This window comes from Coptis chinensis, chromosome 3 (assembly GCF_015680905.1).
Source record: "Coptis chinensis isolate HL-2020 chromosome 3, ASM1568090v1, whole genome shotgun sequence".
NCBI lineage: Eukaryota > Viridiplantae > Streptophyta > Magnoliopsida > Ranunculales > Ranunculaceae > Coptis > Coptis chinensis.
The window spans coordinates 96,943,247-96,970,080 of NC_141458.1; the positions used below are offsets into that span (position 1 = coordinate 96,943,247).

Below are 26,834 nucleotides of genomic sequence, written 5' to 3' on the forward strand. Positions count from 1 at the left end.
GTAGTGGTAGGATGAGGATTAATGTCGTTTTCCCACCGCTAACGAGAATATCTGAAGAGGGGGGTAGGGGAGTAGGGGAGTGGGGCTTAGCGGCAGCCCTTTGGGCAACAGCTTGGGAGTGGTAGATCTTGGTAGTGTATTTGAAGGATCTGTGGGGTTTTCTTTTAGGGACAAGAGAGGATTTGGGTTTTCTTTCTTTGGGAGGCGGCAAACGATAGAGGGGACCTTGGTAGTCACCGATGTTTTTCAAGGATGGATCAAGTAAAAGAGGGTTACCTTTTTCTGGGTCAATACCGAAGCGGCACATTGTTAATTGCCCAAATCGCAGAGGTGTTGAAAAATTTCGGAGGAAAGGCCGGTGTAGATTCGAGATCGCGAATCGGGTCTCCAACCTGGATCACCAAGTAAAGACAAGTTAAAAATATAGTTAGAAAGGAGCACAGCGAAGTAAAAGGCGTGACGCACTAATTTGAAAGAAAACCGAGGTGCCTTAGAGAAATGTCGGAGGGGAGATCCGCAGAGAGAAAATTCCCAGACACATATAGTGGATAGTAATGCCATACTTTGTCAGAGGTGGTCAGGTGGAGAATAAAGGACTTCTTCTGCGAACGAGTACAGAAGGACTGATACCCTACACTACCAAACTTGGTGCTCTTCTTGATATAAAAATGAGTAATTATATCGCGGAGTTGGATTTTAGGGGATTGAGTTTCATTATAATGATTCGCGGCATACATGACACGCCAAAAATTGCCTATGCCTTGGCAGGGCGGAATATTGAAGTGGTTACACACCTCGACATCTAGAAGGGTTAAAGGAAAGCGCAAGCCTGCCGCTATCTGACCTACAGTAGCGATGAGACAACCAGGCCGAGGTTTTACCAGATGTGGAAAATGGGTGACGCCGGGCACATGCTCTAGGACCAAGTCACCCGGAATGCCATAAAGGCCTTGATGGCATCGAGGTTAGGTCTACAGTGGTATGACGGTGGGGGTGGAAGAGTAGTCTTCCTGCCTGAGGTAGAGGGTTCCGTGGCAGAATTAGAAGAATCAGGGTTCGAGGATTTAGATGGATTCGCAGTATGTCTGCTAGATCTGGAATCTGAACCGTCGGATTGAGTGGCCGAGGTATCCGGCCGATTCGGATACGGCTACATGTCGGACTAAAATAAAGAATGAAGTGGAAGCAACAATGGGGGAACGAGTGATAAAAGGTAGAGTGAAACAGTGAAGCAAGTGAATGCAGCAAAATAACAAGAGAAGGGAATGGAAAAAGAGGAGACAAACCTGAATGCAAGGTAGCACAACCAACGGAGCAGCTCTAAAGAAACCCGATCGGAGCTTGAAGATCTCACGAAGGTGAAAATAAAAAACGAGTAGAAGTTGGAGAGGCTGGAGAAGAAAATGAAAGGTTGAAGTGATAGATTTGGAGAAGAGAGAGGGGTTTAAGCGGGAGTCTAAGCGGTGGGGGTAAAGAGGTAAATTCAGCACAAGGGACCATAGAAAGGAAGACACGTGGGGCCTCGAAATGGTAAAGGTCAGAGCAAATGCGCGTGCACGTGGGACAGCTGGATGCCATGATGAACCCTGGGCCAATGAGGAAGGAGAAGGTAATTGAACCAACACAAGGCAACATACCGCGAAGTGAAGAGAGGAATGAGGAGAGGTTCTCGGTCCCATTGGCTGTCCGCTGATCACTACAGGGTTCACACGACGGCAAAGGAACCGAGAGGGGCATCTGTAGAGGCCATATTCTTGACATAGAAGGCTATAGGTGATAAGTGGGCCGTAAGTAAGTTAAGGTGGAGGAGACGTGATGCTGGTGATCATGTCCGCGGAATGCCAACCGCTGGGAACTGCTAGAAACTACCGCGACAGTTGGGTGGACAGAGGACATAGGATCAAGGAGTGATCAACGAAGGAGAAGAGGCAGGTGAGAAGATACAGGATTCCAACTGCTCGGAACTGCCTTGACAGGTGGAGGGACCGAGGACGCCAGAGAGGAGAGATGAACGACGGACAGGAGGCAGTTGAGAGAAGGGGGGAGTGAAGTATAAAAAGAGGAAGAAGGAAAAGAGAAGAGAGGAGAAAAGACAGATTGGAGAGGAGTGAACACATTATATTAGAAGGAAGCCATTGAATTAGAGAAGACCAGAAAATTTGTTAACACAGAAACCTATTGCCGCAAATGACTTCACTATGGGCAGTTTATTGTAGCCGTTGCTGGAGGACACTCGAGCAAATACCGGTGGGTGACACTAATATATGGTTCACGAGAGGGAATGGTTCAGCAATCTGTTCCAAGTCCTCTTATAGTGCTTAGTGAAATTCATAATTAACAACCTTTTGAATGTTTAAGCTGCAAAACATACTTCTAGCTAATAACTATCATGTTGGTGAGATTGGCAGTCTAAAATCTGTTGTTAAGAATAGCACTCTCATCCGTTTAACTGGCCTTAGCAATATTGTGCCGGAATCTCAGGTCTCTCCCTATAGGTTTCACATGCTTCAAGAGGCAGATAACGTGCTATAAGAAGCTTAGGAAGAACTAACCAGCAGTAGCAGCTACAACATACAAGCACAACGTTATTTTGTCTTGTTGAACAAACAATAAACCCTCCTACTATGCTGAAACGTGAAAGGCTTCGTAATCTTGCAATATCTCTGTGTACAGTCGTATGCTTATTCAAGTATCTGGGAATTCTCAAACTGACGCATTTTTGAGAATCTACATTTCTATATGCGGGGTTTCCCTTCATACTTCTTTGTACCTAGTTTCTTGTGATCCATTTTGAAGAAATATATGATTCAATTTGTGTAGTTTCCCTGTGTCGAAATGGTGGCTTCGAATTTCAAGAGCTTCTTGGAAACTTTGTGAACCAAGATCGGCGGCATTACAAAAGATTTTCTGAATGAAAAGAAGATAAAGACTCAAAATGAAAACGAAATGAAATGACTTAATGAATCTCTGTTACAAGACTTCTATTTAATTTATACTACATAGAGTTGGTGTAACTAATCTTGCTGACAAGGATTGATTAGTTACAAAAGTAAACAAACTAAGATACTCTAACTAATTAAGCTGTCCTGATTTGACTTGACCAGATGTTGTGTGCTGAGCTGGTTGTCTGCCGGCCTTTAGCTAGTAAGCCTTCATTACCCTCCCTCAAGCTGAAGGGAGAGTCTTGAACTGAAAGTTTGGAAATCAGGAACTGGAATCTGATAGTAGATAAGCCCTTGGTGAACACATCGGCTACTTGATCTGCAGTGCAAACATATTTGATATCAAGAAGTTTACTTGTGACCAGCTCCCTGACATAGTGAGAGTCCACCTCTAGATGCTTGGTTCTTGCATGGAAAATAGGATTATTAGACAATGAAATTGCATTTACATTGTCACACTGGGGAGAGGAGGATTCAGTAAAGGAATATGCAAATCAGCAAGTAATATACAGAGCCAATAAAGTTCAGCAGCAGTGTAGGCAAGACTTCTATACTCTGACTGATCAGTACTTGATCTAGCAACAGTAGTTTGCTTCTTAGCACACCAGGAAATTTCGTTAGAGCCAAAGCAAATGCAGAAGCCTGTAGTGGACCTTCTGTCTGTAGGACATCCAGCCCAATCTGCATCTGAGAAGGCAGTGATCAATGTAGACCCTTTGGTGAAGAATAATCCCTTGGTGATAGTTCCTTTAAGGTATCTAAGAATTCTTTTGACAGCCACCATATGATTTGAAGTGGGTGCACTCATAAATTGACATACTTGATTGACTGAATAAGAGATATCAGGTCTAGTCCATGTTAAATATTGTAGGGCACCAACAATAGACCTATACTCTGAGGGATCAGTGAGAAGTTCACTACTAGAAGGATCTAGTTTGATTGAAGTGGAGCATGGAGTAGAACTTGACTTGTCTTCCAAGTTCCAACACATTTTAAGTTGAAATTGTTCAAACTGCTGCATTCCTCATCAATAAACTTCCTTCTCCTTCACTTCAACATGATTGTCCCTGGGAAAAGATGTTCAAACAAGTTCCAAATTATTCCTTTCTCAAAACTTATGGATGTAGCTGCTTTCCATGGTTAAGACCTTACTCTCCTAACAAACTTGATATGAGAAGTAAGCACTGTGTGTGAAAAGGCTCTGATTTGGCGGATATATGCGGGTTTTTCGTTTTTTCTCCTTACAGTGTCTTTTCCTATTGTATATTTTTCTCTGCTCCTCCATACGATTCAATTGATGATCTATTGAAAGTTGGTTATTTGTCAAAAAAAAAAAGAAAGATATAACAGAGGCCAATTGTGTTATACACTTATACTTGCCAAACATTCCAAAGGCAACTTAAGGCTCATCAAGGGCCGAGCATCTAAACTGATGTCAGTGCATCTCAACTGATATGCCTACTTGATAGCCTCAAGTAATCACTCGTATTTGCTCACCGCCTTAAATAATTTTTTTTCCAATGCTCTACCTAACTTCGTCAGGAATATTTGTTCTGTCTTTCATTCTTCAAGGCATACCATTAGGATTTGAAATATGAATTTCATTTTGAACTGAGCTTTCTTTTTACAGGGTGTGTGAGTGTGTCTGATTCTGGGGCGGACATGGGTTTCTAACAGTAGGTCAGAGCCTTTTCAGCCTTAAGGTTGGTATGGCATTTTGAGAGCAAAACAACTTGAATCATGTCAGTGTTGGAGTGCAATAATCTGGACGAGCCAAGGAAGCTTAAAATATAGATGTGTAAAAGAATTGAGTTGGGATAGCAACTATGTGGTAAATCTCACATCTCCTCGCAAATTATTCCAGTCACTATTCGCCTTTTAGTTAGTCACTTTTAGACAAGCAAGAGCGAGGTCGATCTACAGAGAATGCAATTGGGGACAATTGAGTTTTAAACTATTACCTAACCTAATCCGAATAATATGTCGTAGGAAATTTGAATTAACTATAACTAAAGCTATTTAATTTAATTACAAAAGCAATAAAACTTAGATTTATATTATTAACGGAGAAAATACTAAGGCATTCGAATCCACCTTAGACCGTTGTAGATTATTTTGGTTTAATTAATTTAATGTTATCTTTTTAATACGAGTAGCATGAGGAAAATGTAACCCTTGCTTACTCAGTGATGTGAACGTGAATTTCCTAATTATTCTAACAAATAGTTTTGATTGAATTTCAACACAGTAACATATAAATCCCTAGCAAAAGTTGTTTGTTTAAAGTACAACTTCTCACATATTCAATTAAACAATAAAAACGGTGCTTTGATGTTAGCAAAACCCCAATCTAACAATTGAGTAGTCAAGCCATGAATTTGAATACGCAAGATATAATCAATGAAAGTGGTTCTACTAAAATCAGTGAATTCAAACAAGTTTTTCTATTAATTAAACTCAAGTAAGAGAACATTAAACTAACTAAGCATGCACAACTTACGCAAGTCTAGGGCTTCATCTAAGCCCTAACTTGTAGTTTAGCTAGACATGATACTTGAAATAATAGAAATCAAAGAGAAAGAAGCCATTAACAAAACTGAAATCCTGCAGTGGTATCTTCTTCTCCAACTCGCCTGTTCCAACAGCTCCAAGGATGTCCAAAGCTACGGTCTCCAACAGATCTAACTCAAGCTCCCAGGATCTCTTTTCTTTTTAGTCTTCTCTAGCTTATATACCCTTCTCATTAGGTTTCTTCAGTGTTGGAATCGATTTTGGAAAGTCATGTGTACGTGGTGGGGAGTCTAAACCGAGTGATTCTGATCGCAAATTTTTTTTATTGTTTGTGTAATAAAGAGTAATGAGATGCACATCCTACGCACAAGTCTAGGGCTTCATCTAAACCATAGCATGTAGTTAAAGTAATAAAGAGAAGAGAAGGGGCGCACCCTTCAAACTAACTAGGCATAAATGCAGAATAGAGGGCGGACGCCCACTAACTTTGATTGCAAAACTCCAAATTTTCACAATAACTTCAGAATTTCTTCTACATGTCATTTTCAATCTTGTATCGAGTACACTCTCTATAACCAAGCCATGATCATTTTGAAATCCTTTTAAAAGTTCAGGTTTCAGCCTATTTCGTTGCATTTGTATTGATTTATGTAAAACTAATGAAACAAACTAATCAAAACAAAATATATTAACTAATTGGACAACTAATTAGCATTTATGTGGGCATAATTGTGTAGCATTTATGTACTTATCAACAATTATGCCCACATTTATATTTAGTTGTCTAATTAGTTAGTATATTTTGCTTTGATTAGTTTGTTTCATTAGTGTTACAGAAATCAACATGAATGCAACGAAACGGGCTGAGACCTGAGCTTTTAAAAGGATTTCAAAATGATCATGACTTGGTTGCAGAGAATGTACTCGATACAAGTATGAAAATAGCATGCAGAGGACATCCTAAAGCTACTGTTAAAGTTCAGAGTTTTGCAGTCAAAGTTAGAGGGCGCTCACCCTCTATTATGCTTATTTTCGAGGGCGCCCTCCCTTCCTATGTATTTCGCACAGAAACAATATCTTTTCCAAATTCGATTGAATCCCGCATATCTTGCTTGGAGCTCGAATTAGACAGTCCCAATTCCATTCAAGCACCGTAGGCAACCTTCCTAAATTAGTTCCAACTCTTGCATGCCCTAAACCAAACCCCTATATATACGAATGAAAACAGAGAAGAAAGGGAGCCTCCGGAACACAGGAAAGAAGAACAGTAAAAAAGAGAGAACAAGATAGAAGCCGAGAGTAGGAGTAGAAGACGAACTGGAGAGAGGCCGAAGCTTCTAAACATATTACATCTTTAGGAGAGGATGAAGCTTTTGGAGCAGCACATGAGCCGAAGAAGAAGACAAAAACTTGAAGAAAGGAAGAAACGAACCCACTGTCTACATGAGTTCACCTATCCCTTGCTTTAGTTTACGTCTAATTAGTATTAGGTGTAGCTAAATTCCAAGCTAGGGCTGAGATGAAGCCCTAGACTTGCGTAGGTTCTAAATGTTTATTTGGTTTATTGTCCTTTGACTTAAAGTTTAATAATAAAACTTGATTGATTTCTTTGATATTAATAGGATTACTTTCATTAATTATATCTTGCACGTTAAATTTCATGACTTGACTAGTTAATAGTTAAATTATTCTCTTGTTGATATCAAAACATCGTTTCTATGTTTAAATAAATATGTGAGAAGTTGTGCCGTAGGGATTTATATTTTCGTTTGATGAAATTCAATCAACCATATATATAGATTTATATAAGAGCTTCACGTTTACATCTTCGAGCAAGCAAGGGTTACCTTTCCCTTGTGCTACTCGTAATAAAAATAGAACTTTAAATGAATTAAACTACGATAACCTACAATGGTCTAGGGTGGATTTGAATGCCTTAGTAATTTCTCCATTAATAGTTTTTATCTAAATTTTATTGCTTTCATAGAATAGTTTAATTAGATTTATTTAGTTATTAGTAATTCAACTTTCATTCATGCCAAAAAAAAAAAATTATCGAAAAAAAAATTCAACTTTCATTCAAGACACTATTGTTCGGATTAGGTTAAGTAATATTTTAACACTCAAATTTTTTTTTTTGAAATAACTAGGGGTTCAGGCTGCCCCAACCTTTTATTTAAAGCAAGCTCTAAGGTACATTTTTCCTTCTTTATCCCCCTTGACCATATCATTAAGTTTGTGATCCAATGGGGGAGTAAAGTACAAAACACCATTACATATTTCACTACTCACTCTTGACAGATAATCTGCCACTACATTACTCTCCCTTCATACATGTTTGACTGTTACTATCTCAAAATTCACCATCTCATTGTGAATGTGAGCTACTATGTTCCTGCAATGCCATGGTGGTTTCTCCTTCCTATTTAAGATTTGGACTCCCTGTAGAGAATCCGATTGCACTTGGACCTTTCTTATGTTCATTTCTATTGCACCTGCTAGCCCTTTTTGAATTCCCAAGAGCTCTTGATACAACATAGATAGGTTAAGAGAACTGCCACAATACGCCATCAACACATCACCTTTCCAGTCCTTCAGCGCACCCCCATACGAAGCCTTTTCATTTTGTACTGATCCATCGGAGTTTAATGTGAACATACCTACTTCCGGTTTGTTCCAGCTGATCCACTGTTCTTCTTTTTGCTTGAATGTTTCCCTGATACCCAATTTTGCCAGCAGCAGTTTTGTCGCCATATCCTCCTTCACCGAATCTATCGATTTGCCCATATACACTTTCATGCTATTGATTACCTTTTGGCTGACAACCTCTGCTGTTCTAAACCTCTGCTTCTTTAATCTCCAGTTCCTTTCGGTCCAAATGGCTTGGACTGCTGCACATGTGAACGCTCTAAAGATCTCATAACTCAGTGTGTAGGACAGGCGCATCAGGTAGTACCACTCACAATGGGAGTCTCTGACCATATATGGTAGTCCCAAGGCCCTCTTAAAATCTTGCCATCAATTTTGGAGTAGGAACAATAAAAAAACAGGTGCACAGAACTCTCCTCATGACTGTCGCATAAACAACATTTGGATTGTCCTATCACTTTCTTCTGCATCAGCCGGTTTTGTGTTGGTAGACAACCCGAGAATAGTTGCCAGCTGGTAAATGAGTGCTTCGGAATTGATAACTTCCCCCACACTATCTCATACCACTTTACTTTGGGCCTCACATTTTTTAATACGGCATAGGCTGATGCTGTAGAAAACTCTCCTAAGCTACTCGGTGTCCATGTTACCTGATCCTCCGGAATATAGGAATTTATTTCAGTTCCTATGATCCATTTCTTGATCTCACTATCCTGCAAGTCCCTGATGCTTCTTGACCAGTACCCATTAGTTATTACTTCTGCAACTTTTGCATCCTCTGGAACAACATGCGCTAGTAGCTCCCTGGCGTGCTCATTTAAGATGAGGGGTCCTGAGCACCAAGGGTCATGCCAGAAGCTCGTACTATTCCCATTTGCAATACAGTACCTTGTAAACCTCCATGTGATTTCTCTATGTTTCATTATGCCCATCCACACCCATGAACAGTCCTTCGAAGCCTTCATTGTCCAGAAGTGCTTCTGCTTTATTTGGTGTTCCCATGACCATTTGACCCACATGGTATTTGATCTCTGGACAAGCTTAAAAATCAAGCCACGTTAGGCTGCTTGATTCCAGGTTCTAGGATCAATAATACCAAGCCCACCTTGTTCTTTATCCAGTCTAAGGGTGGCATGGCTTGCGTGATGCATCTTCTTTTCCATTTTTGGCCCTGCCCATATGAATCTATTGCATAGTTTTACCACCTTGTCAATCACTGTCTTAGGTAAGACAAAAGTTCGAGCCCAATAAGTTTAGAAAGATGACAACACCGACTTAACCAGTTGCATTCTTCCTGCTCTGTTACGGTCTTTATTCTTCCAGTTCGAGATTTTCACAGTAATCTGTTCAATGAGCGGCAGGCTTTCTCGAATCCCTACTCTTGATGCAGTTAGGGGCAGATCGAGGTAGGTCACTGGTGGAGTAACAATGGATATATTAAGAACTGCTTCTAGTTCCTGCCCTTCCTCTTCAGTCATACTACCCTTGAGGAGGGTAGTTTTTTCATTGCTAAAATAGAGTCCTGTTGCCTGGGAGAAGGTATGCAGAGTATCCTTTATGGCCATCATAGATTCAATATTACCTTTACAAAAAAGTAACACATCATCTGCAAAACATAAATGGGATATTGCCAGCTTCCTGCACTTTGAATGAGCATTTATTCTATTCGCATGGAGATCTCGATAGAGGAAAGCACTCAGAACTTCCATGACAAGAACAAACAAATAAGGGGAGACTGGATCGCCCTGCCTGAGTCCTCTTTTACCTTCAAAATAACCTTCTGGTGTCCCGTTAACCATAACTGAGTATAGCGGAGAGGCATAGCACATTTGGAGCCATTCAATGAAGAGAAGAGGGAACCTGAACCTGTGCAAAATAGTCTCCATAGCTTGCCAAGAAATAGAATCATAGGCCTTCTTTATATCTAGCTTTATGGCACATCTTTTCTAACCATGCTTTCTTGAGTAGACCTTTAGTAACTTATGAGCCATAAGCAGATTGTCTTGGATAGACCTCCCCAGAATAAAAGCTGATTGGGAGCAGGATATCAAGGAAGAGATACAAGACTTCATTCTGTTGGTTAGTACTTTAGACACACATTTATAGATGATATTACAATAAGCAATAGGTCCAAAAGAAGTAACATAATAAGCATTTCTCATTTTTGGGATGAGACAGAGAAACGTGGAATTTATACCTCCGGCCAACTTTTTGTGGAGAAAAGAGTACTTGATAGCTTTGGTGAAATCATCTCCAATAGTTGACCAACTTTTCTTGAAAAAGCAAGCATTGAAACCATCGGGTCCAGGTGCTTTATTATCCTCCATATCGAATAAGGCATCCTTTATTTCCTCGTCAGAAACAGGGGATACCAAAAAACAGCTAGTTACTGAATCTATTTCCATCACCTGAATATTGCTCAGTATCCCAGGATCACAGTATGCCTCTGAATGGACACCAAGAAGATCAGTGTAAAACTGTAGAAACGCATTAGCTACAGGTTCCTTCCCTTCCCTTTTAGTTCCTTGAGCATCATCGATTTCCCATACATAATTCCTTGACTTCTTCTCCTTCAGTGCATTAAAGAAATACGCACTACATTTGTCTCCAAATCGCATCCAGTCAATATCAGTTTTTTGAAGCAACTCTACTTCCTCCATTTTTAGCAAGCTACATAGTTTATCTCTCAACTCAAACTCTTGGGCACTAAGGCCATCGTCCAAAGGGTTCTAATGTAGCATTTCTTTAGTTGTAAGGAGTTGTTGTCTTGTTACTGCTACCACTCTTTGAATGTCATTGCAAAAAGCTTTGGTCCACCCTTTCAGCACTCCCTTTAAATTCTTTAACTTTTTTGCCAACATAAAAGATGGGCTGCCATAGTCTGCTACATCCTAACATTCTCGAAGTGTATTCTCAAAAATCATTATGTAGTAACCAGGCATTACAGAACCTGAACGGTGGCTGACTCCTAAAGGAATCAAGGAAAGTTATAACCAAAGGGCAATGATCGGACACACCTTGAGGTAACACTTCCACCTTTGTTGCCAATGATAGAGTAGACCAGCCAGCATTGACAAGATACCAGTCAATCTTTGACCACTTCCTAATATTATCCCCGCCACTATTCCAAGTGAAGAAACTCCCTGATGTAGTGTGGTCGAACAACCCTGCTTCATTTAAACATCTTACAAATGGCTGGGTTTCTCTTGGGTGCACAACCTTATCTCCAATTCTTTCATGGGAGTATAACACATTATTAAAGTCCCCCATTACACACCATGGCCCCTGGTTGCCGACACTAAGAGCTTCTAATTTTTCCCATAAAATCTGTCTCTTCCGGACATTATTACTGGCATATATCATAGTGAGAGAGAAGCTTATTCCATTCTGCAAAATCGTTACCTTTGAGTGCAAAAACTGATCCCCTTCCACTTCCTTTTCTATTTCCATAAAACTTTGGTCCCAACTGAGCCATATCCTCCCATACTCATCACTAGCGTAGTTATGAACTGTTTCCCACAAAGGACATACCATATTCTTAATAGTGAGAAAGCGCTCCATACGTACCTTAGTTTCCAGTAACCCTATACATTTTATCCTATTCTCCGTTAGAAACTTGTTCATCAGCTTAGCTTTTGTACAATCATTCAACCCTCTAACATTCCAACTACTTATCTTAATCATTTATAAGATTAACGACCTTTCTTCTTTCCACTCCCTTTTGGTCTTCCCCTGCCTCTCTTCCCATTTTGAGACTACTGTTGTTGTTGTGCTGTCTTGTTCTTTTGGGCCCTTGTTAGTACTGGAGTGCTTTCTACAGCTACTTGTGACAGGTTAGGCGTACCATCCTTATCTCCAAACAATTCTGGCTCAGCATCAGATAGATCGTCATCTTCCAGTTCTGCTAATTCCTCGAAAATGTTTCTTTTTGCACAAAACATCTCTACACCAGGGTGCACTTGCTGTAGAGGTGCTTGCATCACTGCTATTGGTTGTTCTGACATGTCTTGCACAACATAGGTACATTCGATTCTTCCCGGTGTTACTAGACTCATACTACTTGCTGTTGTGTTTTCTTCCATCTCATTTGTGTTTCCAGTCCTTAAACTCAACGGTAGCTCAGTGTTAGCCCCACCTTGCTCCATCAATCCTGCCCTTTCCTCCTTATCCTCATGTACTTCTTGTTCTTCAGCTGTAACATTCACATTTTGGTTCCCTGAACTCACTGAGCTTGATATCTCAGTCCTATTTCTCTGAGATGTCCCGTACTGTTCTCTGTTACCTTCTGGTTGGTTACCACCCACAACTACAATCTGTAGCTCCCCTACATCAGCCCCTTGTCCACTTGTGTTTCCTACTTCTTGCCTCCCTGTTTCTCTTCTTGGTATATCTCTCTGTATGCCATAGTTTTGACCATTTTGCCTTCGTGCCCACACCTTAATGGTCCTTACTCCACACTGGTTTGTTACATGCCCAAAGCAGTTACACTTTTCACAGGATAGCGGCTTCCAAGGGTACTCTAGTGGGATGACAATCTCTCGAGCTCCCGCTTTTATCTTAATACTTTCTTTGTAATTGTGGTTTACAGGGAATTCTATGCAGAATCGAGCAAAGGATAATCTTTTGCATTTTGTTGTCGCTTCATCCATGAACTTTAGAGTTCCTCCAATCAAACTCGCTAGATAGGATAGTCCTTCAAAAGTCCACATTTCCTTTGGTACGTCCAATAGCTTAACCCACACCGGAATGGTGGCTACCTCCACTGACCATGGCCTTATTACAAACACCCTACCCGCAATGAACACTGGTCCACTTTCCAAGACCATTTGACGGTCTCCAGCGCTCGTATAACTCATGTAAAATAAATCTTTATCAGTAGTAATATCCACCGACCCTTTCAATTTCCACCGTTTCTCCAATACATCCTTTACCGTGAGGAACGACAACTGTTTATCCAGAAAATACCCCACCAGATGCTCATCCCAATACTTATTCCCTTGTTCGACTAGTTCCACAAGAACTTGCGCTACTCCATCAACTATTATGGGGGAGAACGCCTTAAAGGTTACATTCGACTCCTGGGCTCCAGTTCTACTAAACAGAGAACTCCATGAAGTAGCACGAGCACTGTCATGGGTTGGAAAGCTAGAGCTTGGTCCTGGATTGCCAGTTTGCGTTGGCTCTTCAGCACTACTTTCATGGGTGGTAGTTTGAACAATATGTGTTTGGGTCTTAGAACACGAGATGCTGGGATACTCAAACTCGTAAAGAACCATGCTTGTTCCCTTTTCAGAACACTCACTGTTCTCAGAGATGGATTTTACCCGATAAGAATGGAAGCATGAGATTTGAGCTGCCTATACTGATCTCACTCTGTATCTCAGAGAAGGATTTTACCAGATAGGAAGTGCACCTACTTTCTCTCTGAACTCCGACTACAGGATTTTACCAGAGAGCTAAGCAAAACGAAAAGAACAAATGGGATAAGCCACCAAGAGATCGAGTATCAGTTTTCCAGTTGAGCGCTCTTTCTCCGACCACAAACTTGGGGTAAAAGTTACTAATAAAAGTAAAGACTTGTAGATAAGATTTTTCTACCTACTAAAACTTACTACTAAAGGTAAACTACGGGTGCACAGGATCAACAAAAACAGATTACCCTAAGTTACTCCCATTCTCCCACACTTGGTCCCCATTGCTTCCAAGTCTAAACCATTTAAGAAATTTTCTGTGAGATCGACCTCGCATTTGCATACCTACTACAATAGAACTTGTGCGCTTGCGAGTATTATAAAATAGGATTTAATTAATTAATTAATTTAGGCTTGTTAAAATCCTATCAAGTCTACATTGGGATAATATTGAAGATGGGCATCCAACTTAAAACCAAGTGGTGATAAGTGAAGTGGCTTCAGAATTTATATAGTGATTGACTAGGTTTTAGACACCCGATGTGGGATTAGAATCTCAACACGCTTTCTCACGTATGGCATAAACTTGAGCTAAACACGTGAACAATTTTTAAACGGATGACATGGAGTAACATGAGCCTTTTGGGCCAAAGAAATAGCCCACTCTAAAAATGGAAAACCTCTTCAATTGAATTCTTAATTGCGCTACTGTATTCGTATTCCAATTCAAGCATGCTAGGCATAGATAAGAGCATAACGTCAAGAATTCGGTAGAAGACAAAGGCGCCAAAATTCATCAAATCTTACATTAGTGACAACATGATGCTTTCTTACAACAATTTCGTGCCTCAGGGATATGGTGTAAATCTTCTGTGAACGAGATGATCGGCTTTTTAATCCTCTGACCCTAAGTGTTATTCTATCAATAATTTATTCTGTTGTGAGGAATTACAAAATGCGTCAACCAATGCAAGGTGATATTTTTTTTTTTTGGATAAGAATGCAAGTTGAGATTCAATCCAATGCTACAAGAGCCAACTGACAAAACAAAGTGAGGTTAAGTAATAATCAAAGACCATTAATCAAGAGTTGAGCCCCTTGGTTACTCTTGGGATTGACACATCAGATTTTAAAAAAATGAATTTATTCTTTTTTTTTCAATTTTGTTTTCAAAATACATAAAAACCCAAAAAATAGATATGTAGATAAAAATCTCTTTTTTAAATCTTATCTCCATTCTTAAATCTTATCTCCATTCTTAAAAACCTGAAAAGTGAGAGCTAAGTAGTAATAATAAGGAACCCTAACTTACTGCAAGGATAGATTTTTCGGTTCCAGTTTCGCAAGATCCAGTAGTACTACAATCTCAGATTCCGGTTGAAATATCGGGAGATTCGCCAGCGGAGATTCAGAGGCAGAATGAAGAGTTGCAGAGAATACAGATGGCAAATATAGCGAATCAAGAGCAAGCTATGTTTAAGAAAAATAGTGATGAAGCTTTAGCTAGAGCGTTCAATGCTGATTATTATGTTCATCGGAATATACCTGAAAAATCAATTCCAGTACCGGTGTCGACAACCCCACCGCCGCCGTACATGAACATTACAACAGGTGGGTATCTGATACCGTCACCAGCTGGAATATATCAAACTTCGACAGCGGTACAACCGGTTACTGGACAGGTAAGTCAAGGTTATTATGCAGTTCCACAAGGTGGTTACAGGGAACAACCGGTGGTTTTGGTATTACTGGCTCCTAATGTAAGTCTCAGTTTGAACGCCCTGTTCTTGAGAACCCTGTATCTCAAGATTTATGTACCTCTCATGTCTTGGATCGTACTTAACTAAAGCTTTATGATTCATCTGCAGTAGAAGTTCTCCTTTGTTGGTAATGCATAACGGATCGTAGGACGGAGATCGTCCCATAAATGTATATATGGTGAACAATTTCGTCCATGATTCCTTCACACCGTATTTCTTCATCATGATTATATCAAGATAGTCACTACTGAAGTGGTAGTAGTTTAAGTACATGCAAAAACATCCTTCCAACAGCCCCAAATCTATGCTTGCCAAGGATGATTTGTCGAAGTCAGGCTGTGGAATCTCTTTGCACTCCTCCTTTGCAATACCAAAAGAAACTATTCGCCAAGGAAACTCATCTGTTGTAGCAAGAATGTAGTTTCCAAACCAATGAATTGCACCATTAAAAAATGTCCCTCGGACTGAATTATTTTTGTGTTGGAATGGGCTATGAATGAAATAAGGAACATCAATCATTTATGCTTCAGCTGTCAAGTTGGAGCTCAAACTACTTACTACTGATCCTACTGAAGGTAAACTGACTACATATTTGTCCTACTATACTTTTTGTGTACTAAAAACTTCATCAGAGTAAATTTTTTTACATAGTTGTGAGTGCTGCTCCTTGTACTTTATCTGCGCCACTTGGCTTGAATTCTTCTTAATACTTAATAACTTTCGGTTTACAGTTACCGCATTGCGAGCCATCAAGAAAAGTTTGAATGATCCTACCAAGTATCTGAGGAACTGGAATAAGGGGGATCCATGTACATCTAATTGGGCTGCAGTTCTCTGCTTCAATTTCACACACAACGATGGATACCTACATGTCAGAGAACTGTATGTGCTTTCTCTTTACTTTTTTCTTCTTCTTTTTATATGGGCACTCCACACGTTTTATTTATCAAGGAAGAAAGAATCTTTATTTTATTCTTACACAACTTGATGAAAACATAAGCAAAGAGCTCATATGTTTTCCACTTCTATTTGCTCCTATTTTGTCAAGATTCCATTTAGTTTACAGTTGAATGCCATTGTTTTGTTACTGACGAATAAAGATGAACTTCTGAGACATGACAATTTGTTTTATAACCTTTAGAAGTAATGTCATAGTTGCAAACAATTCTTATCACTTTGTAATCATCATTTGACGGATCATAACCAAATCCATAGACATCCTTATAATAATATTGCTTTTGATCCCTGGAAAATTTTGTAACTTAAAAATATTTGGACACTCTCGATATAAATTTGCAAAGGGATTTCAATTTACAATCTTGAGGAAATGGGGTTGGTGTTGAAGCTTGGTTTGCTGTGTTCACATCCCATGCCCACAGCTAGGCCGAACATGCGACAGGTAGTGCAGTATTTGGACAGAGATACTCAGATGTCAATGTGCCTCTACCTGACTTATCTTCTCTTACTGCAAATGTTGGCGATCCTACACATGGTACTGAAGGTTTTGATGAATTTGTCAATTCATACTAATCTTTTCTAGAGAGATCTTCGTCAGTTGCAGAGTCGGTACTCTCAGCTGGGTGGTTAATTGATCACTATACAACTTCAGAAGGATAGTAATGCGGTGCTTAGTCTAATGTTAGTTGAGCCCCAATGTGAATATTTTTATGTTGTTAACTACTGAACTCTCAATAAAAATTTGTTGTACTAAATAGGGAAACACTTATTGGACCATTTTTCCAGCCACCCTATCCTCCTATGGACGATCCTAGGTGCTTCTTTTCAAACTTTATATACATGTACTAATTTTGCACTAGACATTCTATTGTTATGCAACTAGATATTAGTGGCCACTGTGTTTGTTGACATTTCATGTTTATATTCTAAATTTTCACACTCTATAAAACCAAATTCGTGTTATTGTAGGCAAACTTTGGTTAGTGGTATTTGCGCGAAAAGCGGGACCAATGTGCAATCAAGAAGAGGTATAAGGAGTGCTAACGTGATGTATCTTAAAGACCTTGCACTAGGCGAAGCTAAAAACAAGAACTTCGTTTTCTCACCCATGTCCGTTCAACTACTACCTGTGAGTTTCACTCTTTTTGACAAGTTTTTACACCGTTAAATAATTGTGTGTTTGTCCGGGTTTTCATAATTTAGGATGTGTTTGATTGCATTGCACAAGGGAATGAATGCTTGCAATGTGAATGCTCTTACTCTACCTAGGATCAGTTTGCCCATGGTGAAGACTGAAGAGTATGTCTACTATTTGACTAAACGTCATCATAGTTATAGCAGTTTTGGCGTTTTGTGAGTCTGTGTTATTGCCTTAATAATGGCCTCGATGCATACATGTGGTAAATGTTTCAGTGTGCTTGCACAGGGAGTTATTATATATACAAACCTGAGGTTTCATCGGAAGGCCCCAGGCTTTCAGTAGCTAGAATCAAGAGGATATAATCGAAAATCAATAGTTAACATATGTCTTTTGCAATTCCTTCATTGTTTATTTATATTTTTTTCACTTTTGTTTACAGCTGCATATTTCAGTAACATATTTTATGATTATAATGAAGGCAACAGGGGAAGATCATGATGGGTTCCTCAGCAAATGGATTCAAAAGGTTACAAATGCACTAATGCCATCGAAGGGATATCTGATTTGGCAGATGGCCCAGCTCAATGAACACTGGAGTGGACAGAATGTAAAAATGGATATCAAGGACTCGCAATTCTATCTCCTTGAAGGAGACTCTGTTGAAGTTCCCTACGTGACTAGCGCCACAGCACAACTCATCAATACTTTCGAAGATTTGAAAGTGCTAAGGATTCCTTTTCGCTTTAAAACCTTATCTATGTACATTCTTCTTCCCAACAACGGAGACAAGCTCTGGTCTCTTATTGAGAGGGTGGATTCTGATCCATGGTTCTTGAAAAGATGTCTTTGTCCAAATACAGATGCAGTTAGTATGGGGAGTTCATGGTACCAAAATTCAAGATCGAATATGCGGTGGCATCTCCTATGATTCTTCGTGGCTTAAAATTAAAACCGTGCTCTACTCTAATAGCAGATTCGAATGCGTTCTTTGACGAACTAAAGACTGAGGAAGCTAATGAGGTTGAAGCTCCTGATGCTACTGCTACAGCTGTGGAATCCACATCTGTGCCTGAGCCGTATGTGGATGAGGTCGATTTTGTGAAATCTACTTTTGTGTTGGATTCATCTGGAGAGGTGGTCGATGTATTAGAAGCTAACTACATTAGTAGTTGCTCACAAAATGTTAATGACGAGCAACGCAAAAAGATTGACCAGCAGCGTCTCATGAAATTTATTACATACCATGGACCTCATGCTTTTGAAATTTGTCCGTCTATACCAAATGCTGAAATAATTTACTGTATGAGTTTGTGTTAATGTGTATGTATCAGATGAGTTTGATGCTCCTTTAATCTGAACATAAATTATACACACTGAACTTTTTACAACAAGAAAATCTGGAAGAAAATGAAAGGATAGCACGGTAAAAGATAAGGAGTTCTCAAGGATCCTCGCCAGTGGATTCACTGGCCAAAAAACCGACCTTTGCATCCTTAGAACTGCAATATACACACTAGGACTGCATGCTTACAGAATGTGTTTTCAAACTCACATCTCTTCATCTGATATATTCTCGATGAAGTTTGCACAGATTTGTTCGTAAATTGTTTGTGATTATAGTAGTTGTTCTAAGGTGTTACTTTCTTTGTTCTGAGGTCAGCAAACCGCCATCAATTTTTGTTCAAATTGTTGTCACTTGGAATTTAGTTGTTCATAGATCCAAGTTTGTCTACACGAGTGTGGTGAAACTTATGTTATGTTATTTGGACTTGCTGAGCATACTGTATCTGTAGCTTAGCTATTCATTGTATTGGCCAGAAAATCCTGATGACCTGCAAATTATATAAAAAAGTACTATTTGTCCAGGTCCCAGTCAAGTGGCCAAGAAGCAGAGATGAAGTATGGAAAGCAAACATACCTCATACTCACTTTGCACATGAGAAATCTGATCAGAATTGGATGGTTGAAAAAGGTGAAAAGATTATATTTCCTGGTGGTGGTACTCATTTTCATTATGGAGCTGACATGTATATTGCCTTACTTGCAAATGTAAGATTTTTTCTCCTTCAGTAGTATAAAATGGAAATGTCATGAAACAGTAGCCCCCAGCCCCTTCCTCCTTTAATTTGTTTTATTGCTAAGAAACAGTGTCTTAGAGGAGATGTCTCCATGGCTTTGTTTGAGACTATCTCCCTCTCTCTTCTCCAGTGGTTTTACTGTGCTTAAAGCCCATTTCTTCCTTTTTTTCTCAATTATATTTTGTGTAGATCAGTTTTATAATTGAATTGCAAAATCAGTGCAATAATGTTGTTCTTGGTTTGAACTAACAGATGCTCAACTTTTCAAACAATATTTTAAACAATGAGGGAAGGATCCGAACGATACTTGATGTGGGGTGTGGAGTTGCAAGTTTCGGTGCCTATCTTCTTTCATCTGATATCATGGCGATGTCTGTAGCACCTAATGATGTGCATCAAAACCAAATCCAGTTTGCTCTTGAGAGAGGAATTCCTGCATATCTTGGTGTGTTGGGGACAAAGAGGCTGCCTTACCCGAGCCGATCTTTTGAACTTGCTCATTGTTCTCGGTGTAGGATTGATTGGCTTCAATGGGATGACATTCTTCTTCTCGAGTTAGATAGGTTGCTCAGGCATCAAAAATACTTAGCAACTTTTCAATCTCAAAACAAAACACGTTGTTGCTTTGCAAAAGGTAAGGTAAGTGTTGCTACTAATTTTATGTTTAATACCTTTTGAGGACTTTGATTTGTCAGTGTACTTACAGAGTTTCTACTCCCAATAAGCTCTAATAATGATCATGGATTCCACATATTCAAATTTAAAATTATACCTATTTTAGTTATCAAAAAACAGATTCTAAAATTTTAAAATGCGCGCCATAATTTTATCATCTAAGTAGACCCTTAATCAATTCCAGAATCTTCATTTTTGTTTGATGTGAACAACATTTTTTATTTGATATCAATGTTTTTTAATACTTGGCTTGGCAAGGGGAATGAATTGATTAGCAAGAGTTGCAGGAGCTAATGGCAAACAATGAGCTATTACAACAGGTACTATCGTAGTCTAAAAACTATTCGAGAAGGATTTGTAAAAATTGGCGGAATTAGTAAGCCAAATATGTTCCTTCCAATTCTTAAAAAAGTATGACTTTAAGAGAAATGTCATAAATTACCAAATACATGTGGTCAAGACGATGGGATTTGGTCTCTAGGGGCCAAAATGCTAAGATGTCTCTACCTAGAACCAGATCAATTTGTTGATTGGTAATAATAGATAAGTAACAATCAACAAAAGGGTCTTAAGGAATCTATATTGATAACTAAGACATCCCAGCTAGGCTCATACCTCTTAGCCCACTATGTGTCATGTTCCTTAGCAAGGCAGTAAGGTAAACAATAAAGTCCCAGTTATGATTGTTTCAACATATTGGAGCTCCACTTAAAGACATCGCCTTGGGATTTCAATCCTAAAAGCGAGCACTTGCAAAAGCCCAATCAAGGAGAAATGTCTTGACATCTTGGTCGCTATTTACAGAAAGCATGCTTTGTTTCTTTGAACTTTCTTTTCTTTTGAGTTTATTTTATATTTTTGCCTTTTTCTCTCATGATAAATGTATAAGTGGACCTTCATATATTGGGCGAGAGACAACGAAAGAGTTCATTGCAAAGTTGGATCTTAAAGCGGCCGAAAAGTTCTTGGTGGTGGTCATGCGGCATTGGTGGAGGAGACTTTTACATGCGACGACAACTTTGGTGTTATGGTTTCTTTCAATCTTGAGCGTGCCATTGGATGCAAATGCTTTGTTGAATTTAATGTTACTAAATGTATGCAAATGCTTCGTTGAAGTTGATGTTCTTGATTGTATGAAAAATACATACCCACATACAAATGTGTTAATATTTGTACCAAAGTTTTTTCTTAATCTTTTTGTAGAAGCAGCCCATACAAAACATTTTATATACTTTATATGTTACATTTTACTTTCTTCTTGGAGGAGGTTACTTACAAGAATGTTCACATAGAAGTAAACAAAGCGTGAGATCATCTAGAAAGGTTGGGTGTTCACAAGCGATGATGGATTAAGTAGTATATGGCCCATATCTTGGTTGTAGTTTATCTGCTCTGAGTAAACCCATGTAAGATCAGTAATTAAGAGGAAGAATATATGACATTTCACAGAGTATCATTTATGGGTATGCCCAAGGTTGCAATAAGTTGCATTCAGTTGCGTCAGATTGTGATCAAGTTTGCATTGGTTTTATCACTCTTGGCTAATCTATATTCCAAATCGTTGCATATGTAAATTTGATTACAAACTAAATTAACATCAATCAACTTCATAGTAGATCATTTTAATTACATTTCATGGTTCCATGATTTAGTCGAAGTAGTCAAGTAGCTTAAAGTTTTTGGCAATGTACGTTGGTCTTAAGGAAATTGGTCATAAAGAAAGTGATTGCCAAGATGGTAGTATTGCCTATGGTTGTTAATGTGTTATTTGATTTTAAAACTTTGAAAGAGTTCTACCGGAAAGTGATGACATTCTCTTGCTCCCGCAATCCAAGACAACATGCCTCCCTATTCTTAGTTAAACTATGAATATATGCCAACGACGTACCATTAATATAGGTTTATTTACTCATGCATGTAATCCATTATTCTCTTTGTTGGTGTTTCTTTGCATGCCAAGAGGACGAGATATTTTATTCTTTAATCGAAATTTTTTCATCTATACAAGTATTGTGTGTGTATAGTATTTTGATTGCAATCTCTTAAAAAAAATAGAAAAACATAAACCTTTCAAACAAAGTATGTAGTGAATTATTAGCTATTCAATATACATATATTATTTATTCAAATGGACTTTAGGTTTTTGAGTCATTAGCTATCTATGTAGCAAGTCCGGCCATAGGCCGGGCCAAATGGCTAGTAATATCAAGAGATTAGTTGGTTACTCAAATGTTATTGAGAAATTTAGAAGCTACAAAATAACAAAACAAAGTGAGATTAAGTAATAATAATATCAAGAGATTAGTTGGTTACTCAAAAGTTATTGAGAAATTTAGAAGGATATAAACAAATTACATTATTATTATTGAGAAATTTAGAAGGATATAAACAAATTACACGACAAAAGGTGCCTCTTAACTCCAACTAAAGGCTGTTCGAATGGAAACACTATATTTTAGACAACTTCAGCTCCTTTAGTCTAATAAATTACGGGTAGTGGTAGTATGGGGGCCCGAAGGATCAAAGGGAGGATGCGCCCGAGTCAACGAAAGATAGTATGCCGCGGAGTACTGGATCAGTGCTAAGTCACGTGGTCGCAGTACGGAAACCCTACACGCGGAAAAAAGGAGACCGCGAGATGGAGGGACAGGTGGAGGGCCCGGATGAAGAAAGGAACCGATATAAAGAGAAAGTGAAGAGAAGAAAAAAGGGGAGAGGCAGCCATCAGAGAAGGAGAGGAATAGTGTCTGAAGGTTGGAGAAATAGTGAGAGGAACGGGATTTGAGTTGTAACAAGTGCCTAAGAGCTAGGGGATAGTGCTTGTAATAGAAAAAGGGGTTGTAACATTTGGCGCCGTCTGTGGGGAACGTAGAAATGGCACCAAAGAAGGCGGTGGATAGACCTCGGAAGGTAAGAGTTCTAGAACAAATGCCAGAAGCGGCGGTGGAGGAAGGGGAAGAGCGAGGGGAAGGAAGGGGAGAAGAAGAAGTTCGACTTATGCGGGAGGAGATTGAAAGGCTGAGGGAAGAAAACGAGTAGCTGAGGAGAGAAAGAGAGAGGAGTGAGGAGGAGTCTGGGGAAGAGACAAGGGAGGAATCGGAGAACGAAAAGGTGGAAGAGGAGGAGGAACAGGGACCGACTCTGGTGGACAACCCGGTGACAGGATTAACGATGGAGCAAGTCCAACAAATGATTAACAACGACCGGGAGGCGAATCTTCTGCAAACGAAAGTTCAGACGGGCGCGGCCAGTCAGGTGGTGGCGGGACTGAACCGCAACCCGCTGGCAGATGCGATATGGACGTCTGAGGTGCCAAAACGCTTCAATCAGCCAAGATTTGAGAGATATGACGGAACGGGAGACCCGACAGATCACATCCATCACTTTCGGCAACAGATGCCTCTCTGGCAAGAAGCGAAGTACGATGGTCTGCAGTGTATGATGTTCCCGGCCAGTCTTAAAGGGGGGGCTTCCGACTGGTACTATCGGTTGCTGTCAAGGAGCATAACCAATTTCCAAGAGTTGGAGCAAGCATTTGTTGATCACTTTATACATCAGAAGAGGAGGGTGGTAGACATCGCGGCCTTATTTAATGTCAGACAAAGGTCCGCCGAATCAGTCAGGGAGTACCTATGTCGCTTCAAGGCGGAAACACTTAAAGTGGAAAATCTGGATGAGAGGACGGCGGTAATAGCGTTCGAGAGGGGGCTGCGACCAGGGACGGTGGTACATTAGTCCGTGGCGAAGAATGAGATTGCAACATTGCACGAGCTATATCCGCGTGTAGAAGTATATCGATCACGAGGACAATATATGAGAAAAGACTCAAAGAGGGGAGCCAAGGTAGTTACAGCGGTAGAAAAAGGAAGGGAGCGCAGGAAGACAGAGGGAGAAGACAGAGGTGGGGAAATGTATCGCGGTCAGACACCGCGGCTGGAGAGGGGGAGAGAAATGGCACGCAGGGAGCAGAGGGAGAAAAAGCCATACCACGAGGTGGAGCAAGTGCCCCTGGCGAGACCGTTGAGCGAGATAATTGCCGTTGATAAAAATGTGCGGGATATGAAGGGCGCATGAACGTTTCTGCCGAAATGCCTAACAAGCCATACTGTGAATATCACCAGGTGCACAATCATGGAACAAACGCATCGCTATGCCTTAAAATGGTTGGTTCGAGAGATTAGTTGAGAAAGGAGTGATGAGGGAGTTAAGAGCGGAACCACACGAAAGGGAGCGGTGCCAACGCCAGGAAGAATATTGGGAACCATAAACGTTATCTTCAGTGGGGAAGCACTGAGTTACAATGCCCACCGGGATAAGGTCAGGAGGACAGCGAGCATTCAACAAGTCAATGAGTCCCACCGAGGGCAGAGTTATGGCACGGAGCTGACGAACGGGGAAGAGGGGATTACATTCTCCAATGCAGATCTCCGAACCGTGGATACTCCGCATGAAGATGCGCTAGTCATCACGGTAGCAATGGGTAATTATGTGGTCAAAAGAGTCCTGATTGACTGTGGCAGCGCCGTGGATTTGCTGTTCAAGGGAGCTCTTGAGGAGATGGGGATGGACCCGGGGCAACTAAGGCCCCCGCGGACCAGTTTGTATGGGTTCAATGGGAGCGTCACGAAGCCTATGGGTGAACTTTTACTGCCAGTGACAACGGGTCCGGTGACGGTGTTCTTGAGATTTATGGTGGTTGACTCCCAATCCCAATACAATGCGATCCTGGGGAGGAGATGGATACATGAGATGAGAGTGGTACCCTCGACTTAATATCAGGTCATACGCTTCCCTACCCCTACGGGAACATACGAGGTATGCGGAGATCAGGTGGCCTCCAAGAATAGCCACCAGAACACAATTAAGAGGATGTCCCGTGAGCCGGGGTGTGGATCGGCGAACCCCAGGAAGAGGTCGACATAGCAATTACAGTGCGGGGCCGTGGAAGGGGCGGAAGAGGTCGCGATGGTTCCAAAGACTTTAGATGAAACAGAAATAGTGGATCTGGGAGAGGGCGAAGAGGGGAAGTTGACGTCGATTGGATCGAGGCTGACGAGCGAGTGGAAGGCTAAGTTGGTACAATGTTTGGTGGAGAACAAAGACGTATTTGCCTGGGGAATAGAGGATGTTACGGGCTTGGATCCGGGATTCGCATGTCATCGCGTACATATATGAGGGAGACGCCTTGAAGCGGAGACGTAAGATGAGGGAATGAGGGCTAAATACGCGGAAGGAATCCGGGAAGAGGTTGCTAGACTAAAGAGTGCCAGGATCATAAGAGAGGTGGAGTCCACGGAGTGGCTGTCCAATATAGTTGCGGTCCCAAAGAAAAATGGGAAGGTGCGAATGTGTGTCGACTTCATGGACGTAAACCTGGAGTGTCCGAAAGATAGTTATCCTATGCCGCGAGTGGACGAATTGGTAGACGGACGGGGCGGGCTTCAAAGATATTCTCATTTATGGATGCGTCCATGGGGTACAACCAGGTCGCGATGTATGGTCCTGATCAGGAAAAGACATCATTCGTGGTGGAAGGAGTCACATATTGCTATACGAGGATGCCATTCGGGTTGAAGAATGCAGGGGCTACGTTCCAGCGGTTGGGAGAGAAAATGTTTGAGGGCAAGATCCGACGGGGCATTGAGATATACATCGATGATATGGTGGAGAAAAGCATGTCAATTAGAGCACACTGGAGGGTTAAAGGGAGACGTTCAGATCATCGCGGGTCCACAACACGAAACTCATCCCGAGAAATGCACATTTGGAGTCACCACAGGAAATTTCTGGGGTACATCGGGAAAGCGGGAATAGAGGCAAACCCGAACGGATAAGATCATTTGGTGGAGATGATGGCGCCGCCGCATGATGTGAAGGAGGTGGCGGTTGTCAAGGTAGAGTCGCGGCTCTCAACAGATTTATCTCAAAGTCATCCGACAAATGTAGGCCACTGTATCGACTGTTGAGGAACACCACAGATTTCAAATGGACAGCGGAGTGCGAAGAGGCATTCCGGGGGCTTAAGAGTTATTTAGAGGAAACACCGTTGTTGTCGCGGCCCGAAGTGGTAGAAAAATTATTTTTGTACTTGGGGGTCACAGATTATGCGATCAGCTCAGTCCTCGTTAGGATAGTAGATAAAGTAGAAAGACCAGTGTACTTCTAGAGCAAAACCTTATTAGACGCAGAGACTAGGATACGGTCGGTGAGAAGAAATGCATACCGGCCTTGGTGTTCTCGCCCCGGCCGAGGCCCTATTTCGAAGCCCATGCAGTAATTGTGGTGACTAACTTGCCCCTCAAGCAGGCTCTGAGGGCTGAAAAATCAGGGAGAATGCTGAAATGGGCCGTGATGCTTAGTTTATATGAGATTCAGTATCAAGTTAGGGCCGGAGAAGGCTCGCAATGGGCGGAATTCTTGGCGGAGTTCCCTGCAGAGGATCCTACATGGGGGGAGGAGATGGTTTTGGAGCCCGAGAGAGGAGGAACTGGATTACTGAACCCCAGGATGCACGGAATGGTTGGAGGGTGTTTGCCGATGGATCGCAAAGATGCCGGGCGGCGGAATAAAGCGTGGTAATCGGGTCACTCCGGAGAACAATAGGTTAGAGCGACGATGAAATTGGGCTTTTGCGCCGTCAAACGAGGCGGAGTATGAAGCTGTGATCGCGGGCATGAGAATGGCAGTGGAACTGGGCGTGAAAGAACTCA

At 40.8% G+C, this 26,834-nt stretch overlaps 2 protein-coding genes and 1 pseudogene across 3 annotated transcripts; 2 read left to right on the top strand and 1 right to left on the bottom strand.

Annotated features, from left to right (window-relative positions):
- Window positions 1-11,015: 11,015 nt before the first annotated feature.
- On the bottom strand, window positions 11,016-11,636 carry LOC147511919 (uncharacterized). Its single transcript, XM_086598605.1, has one exon. It carries the CDS (start codon window positions 11,634-11,636, stop codon window positions 11,016-11,018), a length of 621 nt encoding a protein of 206 aa, XP_086454731.1.
- A 3,319-nt stretch (window positions 11,637-14,955) lies between these two features.
- Window positions 14,956-18,688, top strand: LOC147511920 (putative serpin-Z6A). Its single transcript, XM_086598606.1, has 4 exons — window positions 14,956-15,124; window positions 16,005-16,155; window positions 17,200-17,359; window positions 17,850-18,688. Exons 1-4 carry the CDS (start codon window positions 14,956-14,958, stop codon window positions 18,297-18,299), a joined length of 930 nt encoding a protein of 309 aa, XP_086454732.1. The 3' UTR covers window positions 18,300-18,688.
- Window positions 18,689-19,198: 510 nt separating this feature from the next.
- On the top strand, window positions 19,199-26,703 carry LOC147511921 (putative methyltransferase PMT8 pseudogene; annotated as a pseudogene). The gene is made up of 3 exons (XR_015216059.1): window positions 19,199-19,420; window positions 19,702-20,088; window positions 26,431-26,703. The product of XR_015216059.1 is annotated as a putative methyltransferase PMT8 pseudogene (transcript).
- Window positions 26,704-26,834: the final 131 nt, after the last annotated feature.

What these genes read in the sequence shown, in the direction of transcription:
- LOC147511919 (XM_086598605.1), bottom strand. Translation starts at nt 11,636, where the DNA reads ATGGTATGTCCTTTGTGGGAAACAGTTCATAACTACGCTAGTGATGAG.
- LOC147511920 (XM_086598606.1), top strand. Translation starts at nt 14,956, where the DNA reads ATGGCAAATATAGCGAATCAAGAGCAAGCTATGTTTAAGAAAAATAGT. An exon ending in TACCTACATGTCAGAGAACT is followed by an intron (nt 16,156 to 17,199) that starts GTATGTGCTTTC and finishes GTGTTATTGTAG; the next exon opens with GCAAACTTTGGTTAGTGGTA. An exon ending in TGTCCGTTCAACTACTACCT is followed by an intron (nt 17,360 to 17,849) that starts GTGAGTTTCACT and finishes ATTATAATGAAG; the next exon opens with GCAACAGGGGAAGATCATGA.